General features: G+C 33.4%; 2 protein-coding genes across 12 annotated transcripts in view; both read left to right on the top strand.

Moving 5' to 3' along the window:
* Nucleotides 1–10,060: 10,060 nt before the first annotated feature.
* On the top strand, nucleotides 10,061–13,855 carry LOC105421783 (Tetratricopeptide repeat (TPR)-like superfamily protein). The gene has a single exon (XM_011630543.3). It carries the CDS (start codon nucleotides 10,291–10,293, stop codon nucleotides 13,072–13,074), a length of 2,784 nt encoding a protein of 927 aa, XP_011628845.2. The 5' UTR covers nucleotides 10,061–10,290; the 3' UTR covers nucleotides 13,075–13,855.
* A 3,877-nt stretch (nucleotides 13,856–17,732) lies between these two features.
* LOC18448936 (ARM repeat superfamily protein) overlaps nucleotides 17,733–19,368 on the top strand; it is a 33,807-nt gene continuing 32,171 nt past the window's right edge. For 7 of the 11 annotated variants that reach the window (XR_016058746.1, XM_020676406.2, XM_011630512.3 and 4 more), the window contains exons 1-3: nucleotides 17,733–17,799; nucleotides 18,081–18,144; nucleotides 18,275–18,380. Coding sequence is in view for 2 of the 11 variants with exons in the window: in XM_020676406.2 (XP_020532065.1) it covers nucleotides 17,739–17,799; nucleotides 18,081–18,144; nucleotides 18,275–18,380 (231 nt within the window). In the remaining 9 variants the exon portion in view is untranslated. Of the gene's footprint in view, nucleotides 17,800–18,080; nucleotides 18,145–18,274; nucleotides 18,381–19,368 lie in introns of those variants that run through there. The other 4 variants (XM_088871030.1, XM_088871032.1, XM_088871040.1 and 1 more) reach the window with 2 other exon arrangements.

The raw sequence follows: 19,368 nt of genomic DNA, 5'->3' as shown, positions 1-19,368 counted from the left end.
TGCATATTGTAGAAATGCGGTCTAGCCTACATGAGACAATTTTCTAAAACTGAACTAGAATTATCCACATGAAGAATGCGATAGTTGGATAAAGAAAGAAATATTCAGCATGTTTCAGAGAAAGGTTGTGTTGTACAGTGAATTAACCAAATCCTAATTCTCAATAGAATAATTTTTTTCATTAGCAACCCTGTTAATTCAATTAGAGAGAGAGATAGATAGATAGGGTTTTAATTTCAGTAGAAAGAGATACTCATGTAAGTTTTCTCACAAAAACAAAAAGAGATACTCATGTAAGTTTACTAAAATAAAGCCCCAATTCCAGTAAAAAAATAAAACAGATTAATCAGTTTCACAGATATTACACCATGTATCCATGCGAATCAAACCAAGGAGGCACCTTTACTTGCAGAAGATCTACACCATTCATTTTATTTGAATGGTGGGGCTTTGTGCAACAAGACGTGCCAAATTTTCAATATTGTCTTAAACGACATGATAGATCTTTACCGACCAAGTAATTGAATGAAATTGAAACTTTGATTTTATAAAGGAAAAACTTTATATAAGGTTGCAACCTTAAAATGTAGAACTGCGATGCACCTAAAAAATTCATCTGAAAAATGTTATTTTAATATTGAAAAACCCTGTGATTGATCATCTCAACATCGAGATATATAACTACGAAAAATAAAAAGATTTTGATTCTCATAAATAGTACATCTTACAACATATTATCTACACCATCCATTTTCAAGATTTCCATATGTTTATAGATCTACTTGATTATAGTCATTTTTTAAATTGAAAATTTTCTAGTTAGATATAAAATTAGATTTTGAGACAATCCTAAAAACATTTTACATCAAGATTATATATTATAATAAAATTTGAATGTGCACCTTAGTTTGATTGTTTAAGGTTGCAACCTTATGGAAACCACACCTTTTTATAAATTAGGTTCACACCAATGGTTTAAAAAGCGGATCGGTGAGCCCAATCGGGCACCTCAAAAACTGATCCGGATCGGTGAATCGGCTTTTTGGATCGGGAATCGGCTGAATCGATCAGATTAAAGCTTCAAAAAAAATCTGAAAAATTTATTAAAATTCATTATAAATATTGTTTTTTAGGAATTCAATAAGAAATGAGGGTACTCTATTAAAAATTTTCATTTCTTTGCATGAATATGCCAATATTGATATGTTCTTTCCATGCATGAACTACTATTTATCATTTAATTTACATCACACAAAAGGATAAACATAGAATTATCATGGAATAAGTGTATCAACATACATGGACCACAATAAATCATACAATTAGTAACATACGATCTAAAAATAAAATGACAGACGACGTCGTTCTTCTTCTTGGTCACGCTGGTGCTATTGACTGAATTCGTTTGACAATTCATTGATTCGATCTAAAACCGAATCATAACATACGTCTGACTATACCCAAATCCCTGAGTGTTAGTGTTCTGTTGTGTTCCCAATCCAAAATCCCCGAAGCTTGTCCATCTTTCATGCTCACCTACACTGTCGTGCTCATCCCTACCTTGTTGCTGTTGGGACTCGATATGTGAATAATATGGCTGGGATATGGTGGCTTCAGAATCATCATCTCTCTCATTTTCCCTTAGACCCCCTTCCCACTCTCCCTCATTAGGTGCAATATCACCGACATCTCAAACGAATTGTGGATACGTTGGCTGGCTGCTTCCTCTTTCATGCTGCTCATCACCTTCTTCAAGATCTTCCTCAACGATAACTTAAAGGAACTCTCTCTTGTGCAACACTGGCTCCTCGTTTTCTACTACTCATTGGTCTGCTGTGTCTGTGGCAAATATTGTGTCTAAGTCTATCGGCCCATAGTCTTCAAGCTTCATTCTTATTTGTCGCTCTCGAAGGTTTAAACTGTAATGAACGTATACTAGTTTATGAAGCTTCTTCGAAGCGAGTCAATTCCTCCTAGTAGTGTGCAACCATTGGAACGTACTCCAGTTGCGCTCACAGCCAGTAGCAGAATATGTCTGGGAGAGCACCTTGATTGCTATCCTCTTTAGGTGAGGTGCATCAGTACCATATATCTCCCACCATTCAGCTGGATTAAAATGCAATAAGCATTGTAAGGGCAATAACAATTCATCAAATTAAATATATGAATGAACAAAATATTAGCTAGGGAATAACCTGGATCCATCTTAGTTCGAGAATTCCTAGCAAGTCTAGTTCCGGAGGATCCTATAGCATCCCTATACATAGCAAGCTAAAACAAATATATTTTGTTTTAGTGCATTATTTTTCACAAATATAACAACTCAATGAAGTTCTTACCCAAACATTAAATAATACATCTTTTATTGCTGCTACTTGGTTTCTATGGCTTCTCTCCAACCTTGCAATAATGTATCTGACCCCTTCCATAATCTTGTGGGGATGTTCAGGTGTCAAATAGAAAAATTTTGGGTTGAAGTAGTAACCTAGAAAATATATAGATAGAAAAATGTCATTTACAATTTCATAAAAAAATGATTTAAAATGAAACATTCTAATGATATAAATATATATTTACCAGCATAATGAATTAGACGTCCAAATTTGGAGTTCCACCTCCTTTCTATAATCTTGATCACTTTGCTGGCAAAACTACACTTCTCCCCAATAGCTGATTTTGCCCTCTCGATACCTTCATAAATAATACCCATGGTAGCTTTTTTGTCAGCATCCACCATTATTAACATCGTGACCAAAGGGGCAGTAGCCTCTACGACATTGGAACATCGAGATCAGAACCTCCTATTTGAGACTATGCCGTCTACTTTTATACCAGTACTGGACTTCGAGAGGCGGTCATTTAACCACTATTCACAGGTAAACAATCTCTTTAATGCACATTCAGATTCTCGAATGGAGTCCACAACTAAGTAATCGGTTGCAAAGCGGGTTATGGCAGGCCTGGTTATCGCTTTTTTCTTAGAGTGTTATCTAAACAAAAATAAAATTTTAGAGTGGTTGTATATAAATCTCGACACCAGCCTTGCTCCCTTTAGAGTCTCCTTCACAATTTTGATCCCACCGATCTCCTTTAACATAAGATTGATGCTGTATGCAGCACACGGGGTCCATACTAGATGCTTCATCTTATCCATCAACTTGCTGCCTGCAGAAACACATGCACGTGCATTGTCATAATAAACTGGACTACGTGCTTATCTCCCACCTCGTCCACTATCTGATCATATAGTCGTACGTATAAGTTTGCATCCTTCTTCGTCCCTGATACGTCTTTACTAGACAAAAAAGCTGTACCTTTTGGAGAATATGCCAAGAAGTTTAAAAACTCATTTTTGTCAACTTTAATCAACCAACCATCAGTCATGAGAGTAATGCCTGTCATTGGCCAACTCTGTTTATATTCTTCAATCCACTTTGTAACTTCCTCCACCTTTTCATCTAATATTGGCCCACTGAGCTCATATGCTGTCGGAGGTTTTACCCCAGGCCCGGCTCTCTGGATTGCACTGATGATAGGTGGAAAATATGGGCTATTGGCTGCATCAAAGGGAATCCCTTTATTGTAGAACCATTTACTAACATATCTCCCCAACATGTTTCTTGTACCTTTAACCATGTCTTTTAGGGTCATCTGTTGTGATTTAGGCTTTGAGGGAAATGAGTCTATACAACCATGACCTGCAATATTGGCACTTCTAGATAAGCTAGAAACTATTTCTTCAACGTTTGATTCTTATTGACACATACTGCCACCAATCCCTCCATATATATTTGAGCTGGGCCCCCCATACATGCTCGACCTGGGCTCGCCATGCATGTCTAAGCTGGGCCCGCCATACATGTCTGAGCTAGACCCACCATGCATGTCAAAGCTAGACCCACCACGCATGCTTATGTCATAACCACCGGGCATTCTAAACCCACGTTCCCTCTGATATTATTCATGTAAACTCATTCTTGTGGCCATCTCCAGGTCATTATTATATTGCTCTTCTAGGTCATTATTATATTGCTCTTTTGGATCATTATTGCTTGATGGCGTATATAAACTAGCTATCTCCTCATTCATCATATGTTTGACAATTTTTTTACCTTTGTTAGCCTTAAGAAATGTCGCCATCTGTTTTTTTAGATTACTATGGACACTACTGCATGCAGAAACATCTCCCTTAACCCCTGCCAAGTGTTGCTTGAACCTATGTACCCCACTACTTATCACTATTTGGCAGTAATTACAAATAATTTTATCTTTTTTGTTGGGATCAAGTCTGACCCCATGTTGCCATGCAGGGTCTTCTGCAGATCTTGACATGATTCAACTGTTTTAATATGTAAAAAGTTAAAAATTAACTCGACAGTTCAACAAAAAAAATAATCACCATGTGTAGTGATAATATATTGGGGTAGTTCATGTAGTTATATTTGTTGTTATTTGTTATTGTAAAATTCTTCTATTGACAATAATATTTCCGTACATATCAATTACAAATAACAGATAATATAATACAAAATGCAAGCTCCAAACATGGCTACAACTCAATTATCAAGAACATACATTTTTTACATTAAAAAATTAATAATAAAATTGAAAAAATGCAAGATAATATAATTGTCATTCATGCCACGATTTTTTTACAATGATATTCACTTTAATTCCTCACGATAATACAATTTAACAACATGTATTTTTTGCGTTCAAAATTTAAAAAATTGAAAATACATTTTTAATGCAAAACTACATTAAAAATATAATACAGTTTTGCATTAGAAATATAATAACATGTATGTTTTTGCATAAATAATCTATCAACATGCAATTTTTTCAACAAAAAATTTAACAATAAAAATTAAAAATATGGTTTAATACCTCATGATAATCAAAACCTGGTCACTATTTTCACATCTTTACGAAAAATCACAATTTTTCAAAAAAAATCGATCATGTATTAAAAAAAAAACAAATAAAAACAATTCTTCACAGAGCCACCTAACATCAGTCATTCCAACTCAAAAATGCATTAACAACAAATTAAAAAAATACAGTTTTGCATTTGAAATATAATAACATGTATGTTTTTTGCATAAATATTCTATCAACATGCAATTTTTTCAACAAAAACTTTAACAATAAAAATTAAAAATATGGTTTAATACCTCATGATAATCAAAACCTGGTCACTATTTTCACATCTTTTTGGAAAATCACGATTTTTCAAAAAAAATCGATCATGTACTACAAAATAAAAATAAAAAAAAACAATTCTTCACGGAGCCACCTAATATCAGTCATTCCAACTCAAAAATGCATTAACAACAAACTAAAAAAATACAGTTTTGCATTAAAAATATAATAACGTGCATTTTTTTGCATAAATAATCCATCAACATACAATTTTTTCAACAAAAACTTTAACAATAAAATTTAAAAATATGGTTTAATACCTCATGATAATCAAAACCTGGTCACTATTTTCACATCTTTTCGGAAAATCACGATTTTTTTTAAAAAAATGATCATGTTCTTAAAAAAAACAAATAAAAACAATTATTCACAGTGCCACCTCATCAGTCATTCCAACTCAAAAATGCATTAACAACAAATTAAAAAAATACAGTTTTGCATTAAAAATATAATAACATGCATTTTTTTGCATAAATAATCTATCAACATACAATTTTTTCAACAAAAACTTTAACAATAAAAATTAAAAATATGGTTTAATACCTCATGATAATCATAATCTGGTCACTATTTTCACATCTTTTCGAAAAATCACGATTTTTCAAAAAAAATCTATCATGTATTAAACAAAAAAACAATTCTTCACAGAGCCACCTAACATCAGTCATTGCAACTCAAAAATACATTAACAACAAATTAAAAAAATACAGTTTTGCATTAAAAATATAATAACATGCATTTTTTTGCATAAATAATCTATCAACATACAATACTTTCAACAAAAACTTTAACAATAAAAATTAAAAATATGGTTTAATACCTCATGATAATCAAAACACGGTCACGATTTTTACATCTTTTAGGAAAATCATCATTTTTCAAAATATTCGATCATGGATAAAAAAAAAAAGTACAGCAAACTCAAACAATAAAAATTAAAAATATGGTTTAATACCTCATGATAATCAAAACCTTGTCATGATTTTCACATCCTTGCAGAAAATCATAAATTTTCAAAAACAATCGATCGTGGATTACAATAAAAAAAAAAAAAAAAATCTTTTCTTCACAGAGCCACCTTACAGCAGCCATTTCAACTAAAAAATCCACCTCCAAACGAATAAATTACATCCAATTGAGTACATGTTTTGATAAACAACAATATAAGGAATCAAAACCCTATATTATGAACACATTATCATCAATAAATCAAATCGAATCGATTAAATTGAGCAAAAAAAAAAAAACGCAGTTCTTCACATACAACCGTCATTGAATCTAAAAAATGAAGCTCAAAGTGAATACATATGATTATAAACAAGACTATAGCGATTAAAAACCCTAGAAATCTAATACATTATTTGTAATATATCGTAAACATAGATCGAAAGGCGGAAAAAATAAAAAAAACAGCAGAAATTTGTTTCACAGACATCACTATGTTCTTCTAAAAACTCAGGCTGTAATTGAGTAAATTAAATAAATTTGAATATGGTAAATGATAAAAGACACGATAAAGATTTAAAACCCTACAAATTTAACTGATTATTTTCAAAATATGGACTGAATTGATGAACTGGCGGAAAAAAAAATAAAAATCTCAGAGTTCTTACCTGGTTTCGTGAACCTGTGGCTTCAATCTCCAAATTAATCTGTTTTTCTCAAAGATTATCACAAATTCGTGACAGGATTTTTTGATGAACAAACGTACGATCAATATGCCTCAAAATTTTCACAGATTCAAGCCTTATTTGACATGAAACAAAAGGAAAAGCGGAAACCCTAAAACCAACAACTTTCATGATAAAAAAACATGAAATTTCTCCACCATTTAATCCATGAAAAGGCTGAAAAAAGCTGCATAAAGCCTGAATATTCGATCACATGGCAAAAAAAAGAAAAAATATGATAACAAAAGACAAAATTTGAAGAAACCCGTGAAGAACACTGTGCAGCCCGTGTTCTTCACGGGACTTGCCGATTCCGTACAGTGAATCGGTGAGTCACTGTACAGAATCACTCGGTTCTCTCTGGAATTGGGCGATTCCGTGTATAATGCCGAAACCGGCACGGCCAGTGCCGATTCCTGAGTCGAACCGGGCGAGTCCGGTTCGACTCGGCGTTTTTTAAAACCCTGGTTCACACCTTTAGAAAAAGGGTGTGGTTTGTCTGGAGCCGAGGCTCTAAACAATTAAAGTAGAGCACACCTTCAAATAGAGTCTAGAAATATGGTTTCAATACTGGAAATATTTGTGATAGCCTTAAAATATATTTTCAGATCTAATTATAGAATTTAAAGCTTAAAAAATAGTGTATATTGAGCAGATTTATAAAAACTTGAAAATCTTGATAATTGACGGTCAAAAATACGTTATAAGATGCATTATTTTCAAAACTTGAAATCTATTTTTTTTCTCATGTCCATACGTCTTAATGCCAAGATGATCAATTTGAGGATATTTGGACATCAAAACAACCTCTTCTAGTGAGATTTTTGAGGTGAGATCTAGTTTGATTGTTTAGAGCCTCGACTTTATATAAACTTTTTCCTTTTTTGAAATGACGCTATGTTATGTTATATAAAGGAAAATGTTTATGTGAAATGTTGGCTTTTTTTTTTGCGTGAAAAACAAATGAAGGCGAGGAGATGTCCAATTACATGTTTGACGTAAAACACATAATAAAAGTAAGACAACCTAAAAAATCTGCGACGAACGATTGTTACGACACTGAAAAAGGAAATCTCAAATAGTTCATCTTCCCCTAATTATGTATAAGGATGCAATCTTATAATGTAGAACTACAGATGCACTTAAAAAATCCATCGAAAAAAGTAGTTTTAATGTTGAAAAACCCTTTGATTGATCATCTCGAAATCGAGATGTATAACCATGAAAAATAAAAAGATTGTAAGTCTAAAAAATAATGCATTTTACAATATATTATCTACACCGTCTATTTTCAAGATTTTCATTTGTTTATAGATGTACTTGATTTTAACCATTTTTGAAATTTAAAATTTTATAATTAGATAGAAAAATAGGTTTTGAGATAATCCTAAGAACATTTTATATCAAAATTATATACCATGATGAAATTTAAAGGTGCACCTTACCTCTACACCTGCAGATGCATCCAACTGCACCATAAAGAATATTATAAAAATATAAAGAGGAATTTTAGGTCCTATAAATATTATACTTTATTATATACTATCTGGACGGTCTATTGTAAAAAAACATCACATATTCATATACAAGCTCCAGCATAACTCTAAATTTCAAATTTGAATATAAAATCATTTTTCAAGCCATAATAATTTTTTTCGGTTTTTTTTTTTAAATAGTAATTTGAGACATGAGAGTCCAAGGCATTATTCAAAAAATCGAACTGGCCTTGGAATCTGGCTAAGGACCGGGTATGAGTAACCAGTAAATCGATCGGTTCAACCAGCCTAACCAAGCAAGTACCAATCGGTCCAAATAGTGACAAAATCATACAAAATAATATAAAAAAATATATTTAAGGCATGATTAAATAAAACACATCAAATTGGAGTTGAAAAGTAGTAAAAAAATTATTAAAAAAAAATCTATCTGTGCCTAAGGGTATTTTTGAATTTTTGAATGTTTTCAAAAAAATAGGAAAACGTAAAAATAAGTACTCATAGCCACAAATTTTATAATCTTTGCCCTATGATAATAAACATTTAGTAAAAAGGTGATGTACATCAACCATTGAGGGCAGTTACATCTTTTCTTTCTTGAACCTCCTTTCTGTAGTTGTCCTCGTGTGATTAAACTTCATAGTAACCGATAATTAAAAAAAAACAAAAAAAAGCAAAAAAAAACAAAAAAAACAAAAAAAAAGAAAACAAACTACTTGAGACTCTAGTGAGAATAGAGTCCGAAACCTAGATAGTGCTTAACCTGAGCCCGTTTCCCATTATAGGTTCCATCACCACATTCTTTCCTCTTGTTTCAAAGCATCTTTGGTCGAACATTAAAACATGGACATAGTTTCTATGCGGCCAGCCCGCACATTGTAGAAATGCGGGCATGGCAAAAAATATATTTTTAAAATATAATTTGATCTTAATTTTTAAATAATATATAATGAGATTATGAATATGAAAAAAAAATTGAAAACTAAAAATAATAATTATATTAAGAAAATATTTGGACCGTTAATTACTCTTGTTTTTAGATGGACCGCCTATTTGCATCCATCTTTAAGATAGATGCTTTATATCTCTGGACCGCATAGTGTAGAAATGCAGCTCAGCTCCCATGAAACAATCTTCCTTAAAACAATAACCTTGTATGAATAAATGAAAAATTTTATATAAGGTTGCAACCTTAAAATTTAGAATTATAGATGCATCTCAAAAATTTATCTGAAAGTTTGTTTTAATGTTGGAAAACCCTCTAATTGATGATCTCGATATTGAGATGTATGAATATGAAAAAAAAAAAAAATTGAGTCCCAAAAATAGTGCATTTTGCAACACATTATCTAGACTGTTCATTTTCAAGATTTTTATAGATTTATAGATCTACTTGATTTTAATCATTTTTTTTTTGGGGTAATTCAGTGGGAAAGACATGCTCCTACCCGTTTTTTCAATAAATTGGGGGAGTTACATTTTAAAAGTGTTAAATTGGGGGTTCAAGGGTAGGGATGGATACGATGTAATAGCGGGGTGCGGGGGTGCTACTGCCACGATCCTAGCCCATTTTTTAAAAAATGTAATCATTTTTTGAGTTTAAAATTTTATAATTAGATATAAAAATAGATTTTAAGATAATCCTAATAATTTTTACAATAAAATTACGATACAATTTCGAGGTGCGCGGATTGTTTAAGGTTGCAACCTTGTAGAACCACACCCAGGTGCGCCTTAATTGGATTGTTTAAGGTCGCAACCTTGTAGAACCACACCCAGGTGCGCCTTAATTGGATTGTTTTGCAACCTTATAGAAACCACACCATGAACAAAAGATCAACCTCATATGAGTTCTTTCCAAACCTTAAACTTGGGACGCGCGAATAATTAACAGCTACAGGATATGGACGCTCGACGCGTGCATGGATTTTTCGATTAGACACGTTTCTCTCCCCTCTAAATCCATCGCCCCATTTCTCACTTTCTCCAAATTGATCCGAACCACCTCCAAATTAAGCGGTGACAAAACCGCAGTAAGTCTCAGCGCAATTGTGCAGTCAGCCCCATCTCCAAACATCTTCTCCAAACTCTTGGCTGAGCTTTCTCGCTCTAAAACCATCAAACCTGGCCTCCAAATCCAGACACAAATCATAAAACATGGTTTTTTGAATGAAATCTCCTTATGCAACCATCTTATCAACCTGTACTCCAAAGCCCGACATTTTGAAGAAGCCCACAAAGTGTTCAATGAAATTCATGAACCTGACCTGGTTTCTTGGACTGCCATTGTAGCTTGTTTTGCTCAAAATGGGCTTGGAAAAGAAGCCATTAAAGCCTTTTGCTCTATGCACAAATTGGGTATCAAGTCAAATGAGTACACTTATCCAAGTGTGCTTAAGGCCTGTGGAATTCAAGGAGCTTTGACAATTGGAACTCAAATTCATGGAGTTATTCTAAGTAATGGGTTCCAAGCAGATATATTTGTGGCTAATGCTTTGATTCTTATGTATGCTAAATGTGGGATGACATTTGACGCTCAACAATTATTTGATGAGACTCCTCAAACAAGTGTAGTTTCATGGAACAGTTTGTTCTCTTGTTATGCACAGAATGGGTTCAGTGATGAAGCTATCAAATTGTTTCGGGAGATGGTTTGTACTGGTATTAGGCCTGATGAGTTTAGTTTATCTACCATTGTTAACGCTTGTACTAGTTCAGAGGATCTATGTGAAGGAAAGAGAATTCATGGGTATTTGGTGAAATTGGGTTTCTATGATGATCCTTTCTCATCTAATGCTCTTGTTGATATGTACGCGAAAACGGGTGATTTAGAAGCTTCAGAGAGAGTTTTTGAGAAATTATCTCAACCGGATATAATATCTTGGAATGCCTTGATAGCTGGGTTTGTTCTTCATGGGTTTTATCATAAAGCTTTGGAGTTACTAGAAGAGATGAAATTTTCAGGGACATCTCCCAATATGTTCACTCTTTCCAGTCTTCTAAAGGCTTGCTCTGTTATGGGAATGCTCGATTTGGGCATGCAAATAAACTCCTTTGCTATAAAGTCAGGGTTTGATCATGATATGTTCATGTGTGTGGGCCTTATTGATATGTACTCAAAGTGCGAATTGGTTGAATATGCCAGCAAATCCTTTGATTGCATGCCCTATCACGACTTAATTTCATGGAATGCAATAATATCAGGCTATGTTCAGAATGGTAATGATAAGGAAGCACTTTTCCTTTTTCTAACGATGCTCAATGAAGGATACGGCTACAACGAATCCACTCTATGCTCACTTCTTAAAGCTTCATCTGGTTTGCCCACAGTGGATGCCACAAAACAAATTCATGCCCATGTTGTGAAATCCGGGTTTGAATCTGATATGTATGTCATGAATAGTGTCACTGATGCTTATTGCAAATCTAACTGCATGGAAGATGCTAGGAAAATTTTTGAGGATTGCTTATTTGGTGATATTGTGTCATATACTTCAATGATCACTGGTTATTCTCAATGTGGGCAAGGTGAGGAGGCGTTTAAGCTCTTTCATGAGATGATTAATAAGGAGCTTAATCTTGATGGTTTTGTGTACAGTAGTGTGCTCAATGCTTGCACTAGTTTATCGGCTCTTGAACAAGGGAAACAAGTGCACAGCCATGTTTTGAAATTAGGATTCGATTTGGATGTGCACGCAGGGAACGCGCTTGTTAACATGTATGCTAAGTGTGGAAGTGTAGAAGATGCAAGTAAGGCCTTCTTAGAGATCCCCATGAGAGGAATTGTTTCATGGTCAGCCATGATTCAAGGGCTAGCACAACATGGACAAGGAAGAGATGCGTTAAATCTCTTCAATGCAATGATTAATGAAGGTGTAACCCCAAATAGCATAACCTTAGTTAGTGTTTTATCAGCATGTAATCATGCAGGCTTGGTAACCGAGGCTGAATATTACTTCAATTCAATGGGTAACTTATTCGGTTTAGAACCAGCCCAAGAACACTACGCGTGCATGATAGATCTATATGGGAGGGCTGGAAACTTAGACAAAGCAACTGAACTTGTGGAGCAGATGCCTTTTAAAGCTAATGCTTCAATATGGGGGGCTCTTCTTGGGGCTTCTCGAATTCATGGAAATTTTGAATTGGGTAGGAAAGCAGCCGAGATGCTTTTTATATTAGAACCTGAGAAATCGGGAACCCATGTGCTTCTTGCTAATATGTATGCTGCATGGGGAATGTGGGACAAGGTAAGACAAGTTAGAAGGATGATGAAGGATAGTAAGGTGAAGAAGGAGCCTGGTATGAGTTGGATTGAGGTTAAGGATAAAGTTCATGCATTTATAGTTGGAGATAGAAGCCATTCTAGGACAGAGGAGATTTATGCCAAGCTTGATGAACTGGGGCTATTGATGAGCAAGGCTGGTTATGTGCCCAAGGTTGAGTTTGATCTTCATGATGTAGAACAAGGGGAGAAGGAGAGGCTTCTTTATCACCACAGTGAGAAGTTGGCTGTGGCTTTTGGGCTCATTAGCACCCCTGAAGGAGCACCAATAAGAGTCAAGAAGAACCTTCGGGTCTGTGGGGATTGCCATACTGCTTTCAAGTATATATGCAAAATTGTTTCGAGGGAGATCATCATGAGAGATATAAATCGATTCCATCATTTTAAAGATGGGTCTTGCTCATGCCGTGATTATTGGTAAGTTCAACTTGTTACAAAAGAAAAATTTTGGTGAGGTTTTGAGAAAGAGGTTACATGATGTACCAATAGAAGTCAAAGTTTGGGTAATGGCTTTTTGGCCTCAGAATAGGCCATCCAATGCATGAATGGTGCTGCCTTTAATCCCATCTTACTTTATTGATAGTTTCACTGTTTTGCCCACATTTTCTAGCCAATAGCTCAATTTGAATGTGCTCATCATCACTTGAAGTTTTGTGCTTGGCCTCTGCATACCTACTGAATAAGGTTGTATGCTGTCAAAGAACATGAATGATCTCGATTAGGTGATTGTATTGGGTGGAATTGAGTTGCCCAAAACTGTATTTTAATTGTGTAATGGGCGTACGAGAAGATGGAAGTCTTTAGGCGCTCCTTTACTGAAACGTAGATCCCTTATTTGTTTCATAAGTTTTGACACTTGAAATATGATAATAATTGTTGGAAGGGCAATGAGAAGTTCATAACATACCAAACTAAGAGTTGGGATTGAGTTATGGATTTACTGATTCAAGTTCATGCTATCGAATCAACCAGTGTGGAGCTCTGTTCAATTTCGGGATGCGATGCTGGGTTCCAAGAAGGGAATATTTTTCCTTTTACGTGATGCTGATCAGCCGAGTTCTTGTATTTATGAGAAAATAACATAAAAATATCAGTACATGGTCAAAATGACTCCAAATGCTGATGTAAACCATGCCATTCTTATAATGGATGGGTTTTATAGTGCATAAATAATATGACAATGGATGGGTACAGTGCATAAATCTCTTTCTTCAGATTTTATTAAGTATTTGGTAAGCAGTGACATGGGGGAAGTAATAAATTGTCACAAATATTAGATCATGGGGGGGAATGCAACCTGGGTTGTTTACAGTTTGGAACTCCATAATATTCTGTAAAATACCATGGATTGAAAGCCTTGTTATCATTAGTGAGCCATGCTTGAGTGCTTTCACTACCCACTATAAGGGTATTGAGAAAGGAAGCCACCATTCAAAAAAGAAAAGAGTACTGAGAAATGAAGCTGCCTTCTAAAATGAAATTTTTGAGAGTTTTATTTTCCCAATTACCAATTGATTTGTTATAGAAATTGACATTTTTTTATTTATTTATGTTGAAGTATTATGTAGTCTTTGACTTCTAGTCCAATCGAGTGAGTGCTTTCTCACTGTGAATTGGGTTAAGCGTCCATAGTTTCTGTTGACAATTTTCAAAACTTGAAAATGTTCTTAGCATTTTAGTTTTTGGAAAAGTTTATATAAGGTTGCAACCTTATGTTATGGAAGTGAGGTGTACCTCAAAGATCTAGTAGAAAAGAGCGTTAAGAAATTGCAATCATTCCAATTGTTCATCTCGACCTCAAAATATATGGATATAAAGAAAAACAAAGAATTTCAAGTCTTAAAAAATATACATCTTGTAACAAGTTATTTGAATCATCTAGTTTCAAGATTTCAAGTGTTTATAGATTTGCTTGATATATAGATTATTTCTTGAATTTTAAATATTGTAAAGGAAAACATTGAATGAGACCATATGCCTTTGATACAAGGTGGTCCAATTAATCTTGACCATTAGATGTGAAATTGGGTGGTTGTAATTACTCCATTGACCAAGTTCAAACTTCAAAATAAATTTATTCGAACTTTGTGATACATCCAAGCTATCAACTTTCACATCAAATAGTTGTAAGGAAATGTGACCGATTAATTGTCCCATTGTGTACAATCCCATATTACAATTGGGATCAAACTGACTTTCAGCACATCACAATTTTTTTATACCAAATTCCAAAAAGATTTAGAGGTAAGAGAGGCACCTTGCTCATTTTTTTATACCAAATTCCAAAAAGCTTTATAGGTAAGAGAGGCACCTTGCTCAATGAAAACAACTAAAGTACCCGTGTTATACATGCGAGTGCGGTTTGTATAGAACCGAGGCTCTAAACAATCAAAGTAAAGCTCACCTTTAAATACTATTGAGAAATGTGGTTTCAATACTATAAATCTTTGTGATAGCCTTAAAATTTATTTTCATTTTTAATTATAAAATTTAAAGCTTCAAAAATAGTGTGGACCGAGCAGGATCCATGAAAACTTGAAAATCTTGAAAACTTACATCCCAAAAATGCATTACAAGAAGCACTATTTGTAAAACTTTAAATCTATTTTTTTTTCTGATGTCCATGCATCTCGAGATGATTAATTTGAGGATATTTAGATATCAAAACAGCCACTTCTAGTGAAAAATTTGAGGTGCGCTGTAACAATCCTTAACTTTTTTTTTTTAAAAAAAAAACTTTTAATAAGTGATGGTCCATATGAGCATGATGGTCCTTAGCGACTATCACTACTTTCAAAAGCTTTTGGTTTAAGTTTTTGCTGTTTTGCCACGTCCTTTAGTGGACGTGAGCTTTAAACGTTCAGGTGTAATATGATTGTTATACCTCATGTATTAGGTGTAACTTAATAAGATAAAATAATAAGGTGTCTTAAGAATTTAAATAGGAGAGGCGATGACTCCCACCCTAGAAAATTTTTGAGATCTTTCTGTCTTTAGCTTAATTTTTATCGAAAGCTCCTTCTCAAATATTTTAGGTAAGTGACTTCATTATCTTGAAAAATAATCCCTTTTTTAAAAAAATAAAATGAAATAGTTATTTCTGCTTATTATCATAAATTTTAGGCACGATAAATTTTATGCACAAGTGACCTCATTATTTTGAAAAATAATCTTTTTAATAAAAGTGTGATATTTTATCTATGTTAGAAATTTTAAATGCTGTAAATTCTTAGAAATAAATTTATTTTCTTGTCTATTGTTAGAGAATTTTAGATACTGTAAAATTATTAGAAATAAATGTGATATTTCTGCCTTTAGTAAAATTGTGAGATTTCTTTCTACTATTTTTGAATATTTAGACATTGTAAATTTCATATACAAATGACTGCCTTATTATTTGAAATTTTATATTTTTGCAATTGATTATAACATTGTCTGTGAAATGTTTATTTGCAAATTGACATCCCATAAATTGTGATAATTCCGTATTCTTTAATTTCTATAAGATTTTTTCTATACATAATAGATTGGCAATTATGCTAGAATGTCTTTAAGAACTGCTACCTTTCTAAATCTGAGCCCAAAATATTTGACTGGTTATTCTTGAAATGTTATTGAAAGTGACTATTATTAATGGTTTCAATGAAATTCATATTAATAATTTCAGTGATATGTTGAGTACATGATATTGCTGCTTTCGGATATTTAAAGAGATTTAGAAATACTTTAAGTATGTAAGTGGACTCATCCGGTTCGCCGGTGAGGTATAAGTGGACCTATCCGCTACGCCGATAGGAATTAAGTGGATCCATGAGGACGCTGATGGGGTATATAGGTGACCTACTTGAGACGCCAATAAGGTTTTTGTGAAATCTTTTGAATTATGCACCGACGTTAAAATGTTATACGCAGTTCAATTATTCGAATTATACTTAATTATGCATTTTGAAAGTGAAACTATTGATGCATTTCTGTTAATAGATCTCCTTTTTGAAAATATTGACATCTTTCAACCATTATTATTTTTAGGATTATGATGATCACTTACTGAGTAGCCAAACTCATCAAATTATGGTAAACATTTTTTCAGGATAACTGTGGTTTCATTTTGACTGCTCGTCAGGATTAACTCTGGAAGATATTGTAGTTGTGCTTAAACTGTCTTTTGTTTATTTGTAAGAATTCGCCACTGTAAATTTGTCCTATCAAGAGATGTATTTATGTTTTGACTGTCACATCTAAGGAGTATCAGTATTGTAAATTCTTAGAGTGTGACATGCGCTCTAATTAGATTGTTTAGAGCTTCGGCTCTATACAAACTTTTTCCTATACCGTAAAAAGAAAAAGTTTATATAAGGTTGCAACCTTAAAATGTAGAATTAAAGATGCACTTCAAAAATCCATCGAAAGATGTTATTCTAATGTTGGAAACCCCTCTAACTGATCATCACAACATCGAAATGTATGAATATAAAAAAAAATTATTTGGAGTCTTAGAAATAGTGCATCTTGCAATACATTATCTAGACCATCCATTTTCAAGATTTTCATATATTTATAGATCTATTTGATTTTAACTATTTTTGGAGTTGAAAGTTTTATAATTAGATATGAAAATAGATATTAAGATAATCCTAAATTTTTTTTATTGGAGTTAAAAGTTTTATAATTAGATATGAAAATGGATATTAAGATAATCCTAAATTTTTTTATTTGAGTTGAAAGTTTTAAAATTAGATATGAAAATTGATATTAAGATAATTCTAAAATTTTTTTATTGGAGTTGAAAGTTTTATAATTAGATATGAAAATCGATATTAAGGTAATTTAAAAAAAAATTTATACCAAAATTAACAAAATTTAGAGGTGTGCCTTAATTGGACTGTTTAAGGTTGCAACCTCGGAGAAACCGCACCGACCATAAAATGCGACACGCTTCTTAAACTTTGCTGAGCGTAGTGGCGCCAACTCACCAAGTCCCCTCGCAAATAAATCTCTCTTCTTGCATGCTCTGCGTAGTGGCGCCAACTCCCCGACCCCCTTCGCAAATAAATCTCTCTCTACTCTCTCTTCTTGCAGGCTTTAATGGAGTTCGTAGACAAAGAATTGCTACTTGCCGCGGCCTCTGATTTCGCTTCTTACCCGGGTCTGTCTAGTTTCTCTATCCCCTTTTTCACTTAGATTATGCTCTCCTCTTTTTTTTTTTTTTTGAACGGTATATGCTCTCCTCTCTCTCTGCCTCGCCCTATTTCTTTCTCATCCTCTGTCTCCTCCCTTGAGTCGTTGTATCTCCCTCTCTCTCTCTCTCTCCTTTGCATCTCCATTCCACCTCTCTCAGTCTCTAACATTCGTTTCAATATGATTGTGCGGTGAGGCATTTATTGTTATCTTAGCCACGGGGAAATGATTTCTGAAAAATTTGTGCAGGTCCGCCAGCTGATGCCTCCACTAAGGAATTCCTCGATCGCTTTCCTCTGCCTGTCATCTTTTCGTAAGATTCCCTCAACATGTTTTTCACATTTTCTTACTCATTGCATTGTTATTCTTAAATTATTTTTCCATGAATTTTATTTTTCCATAAATTCTCTAATTTTTATCTTTTTCCCGATTTCATTTTTCAGTGTTTTGCAAGAACCTGATACTACCGGACTCGAGAGTACTTTGGTGTCTTGTCTGGAAAGGGTTTTTAAAACTTCATATGGGACTTCTCTCATTCCCCAATATATGGTATTTTTTTTATTTGATCTTTATTTGTTCGTCATTCAGTTTGCTTGTGCTGTTATTTGGTTTTAAGTAGTCGATAAGATGGCCAGAAAAATTTGAAAAGTTTGTAGAAATGAAACATAAAAATATTATTAGATCGACTCACTTCATTCAAAAATAAATTCAATTGCACGAATTTTAAATTGAAAAATGATAATTGTTCAAAATTTTTAAGCTGACCTTCCAATCTTTGTGTTCTGTGCAAACCGATCCCTCCCATCTTTGTCAAATGTTCCTCAAATACTCCAAATTGAAACCCCCAAAATAGATTGGGATTCGTTCCGATCTAGTTGATTCGAGCTTTTGAAATTTGGTTTAAGTAGCTGTATACGTTTATTTTTTGAAAAAAAATTTGATTAGAACAGGAAGGTATTGTAACATGAAAGTTCCATATTACATCAAAGTATGATGCATATTGTCTTTAAAGAATGTGAATAATATAACAGGAAGGTATTGTTTCTAAAGGGGCCATGTCACATAAGTTCTGCAGTTTGTTTGGAGGTGACTGAGTTTCTGAACATGTGATTCTCTTTGGCATTTTTTTTTTTGCCAATGGATATTTTGCTTGAACATAGTTATTCATTTGGATCTTTCACTCCACTTTTACTTTTACTCTCAACTGATGAGATCAATTGTCATTCAGCTGAGCTCAAATAACTTTCTTGCTTGTTGATTCATTTTCTCTATTTTTTTTCATTGGCCTTTGCAAAATCTTATTATTTGCTTAGATTGACATTTGTTTTCTAACTAATTCATGAATGCTCTGAGCTGGGTCTCTGTTCTTTCTACTTGTGGCTGGAGTTATGTTATTGTAATCATGGTTTTGTCCATGCTTCATTTACATTTTGAAGATAAATTTCATACAGACATCGTGATTTGATTTATGGAGAATATTTTGCATGTGGTGACTGAATTACATTTTTTTTTGTCTTTTTTGATTGGTAGGAAAATT

This window comes from Amborella trichopoda, chromosome 1 (genome assembly GCF_054954075.1).
Source record: "Amborella trichopoda isolate Santa Cruz 75 chromosome 1, AtrichopodaSantaCruz75HAP2 v2.0, whole genome shotgun sequence".
In the NCBI taxonomy this organism is placed as follows: Eukaryota; Viridiplantae; Streptophyta; class Magnoliopsida; order Amborellales; family Amborellaceae; genus Amborella; species Amborella trichopoda.
The sequence above is the reverse complement of the archived record's forward strand: the minus strand, read 5'-3'. Positions and strand labels throughout refer to the sequence as shown.

Excerpts from the sequence above, each read along its gene's own strand:
- LOC105421783 (XM_011630543.3), top strand. The coding sequence starts at position 10,291 with ATGGATTTTTCGATTAGACACGTTTCTCTCCCCTCTAAATCCATCGCC.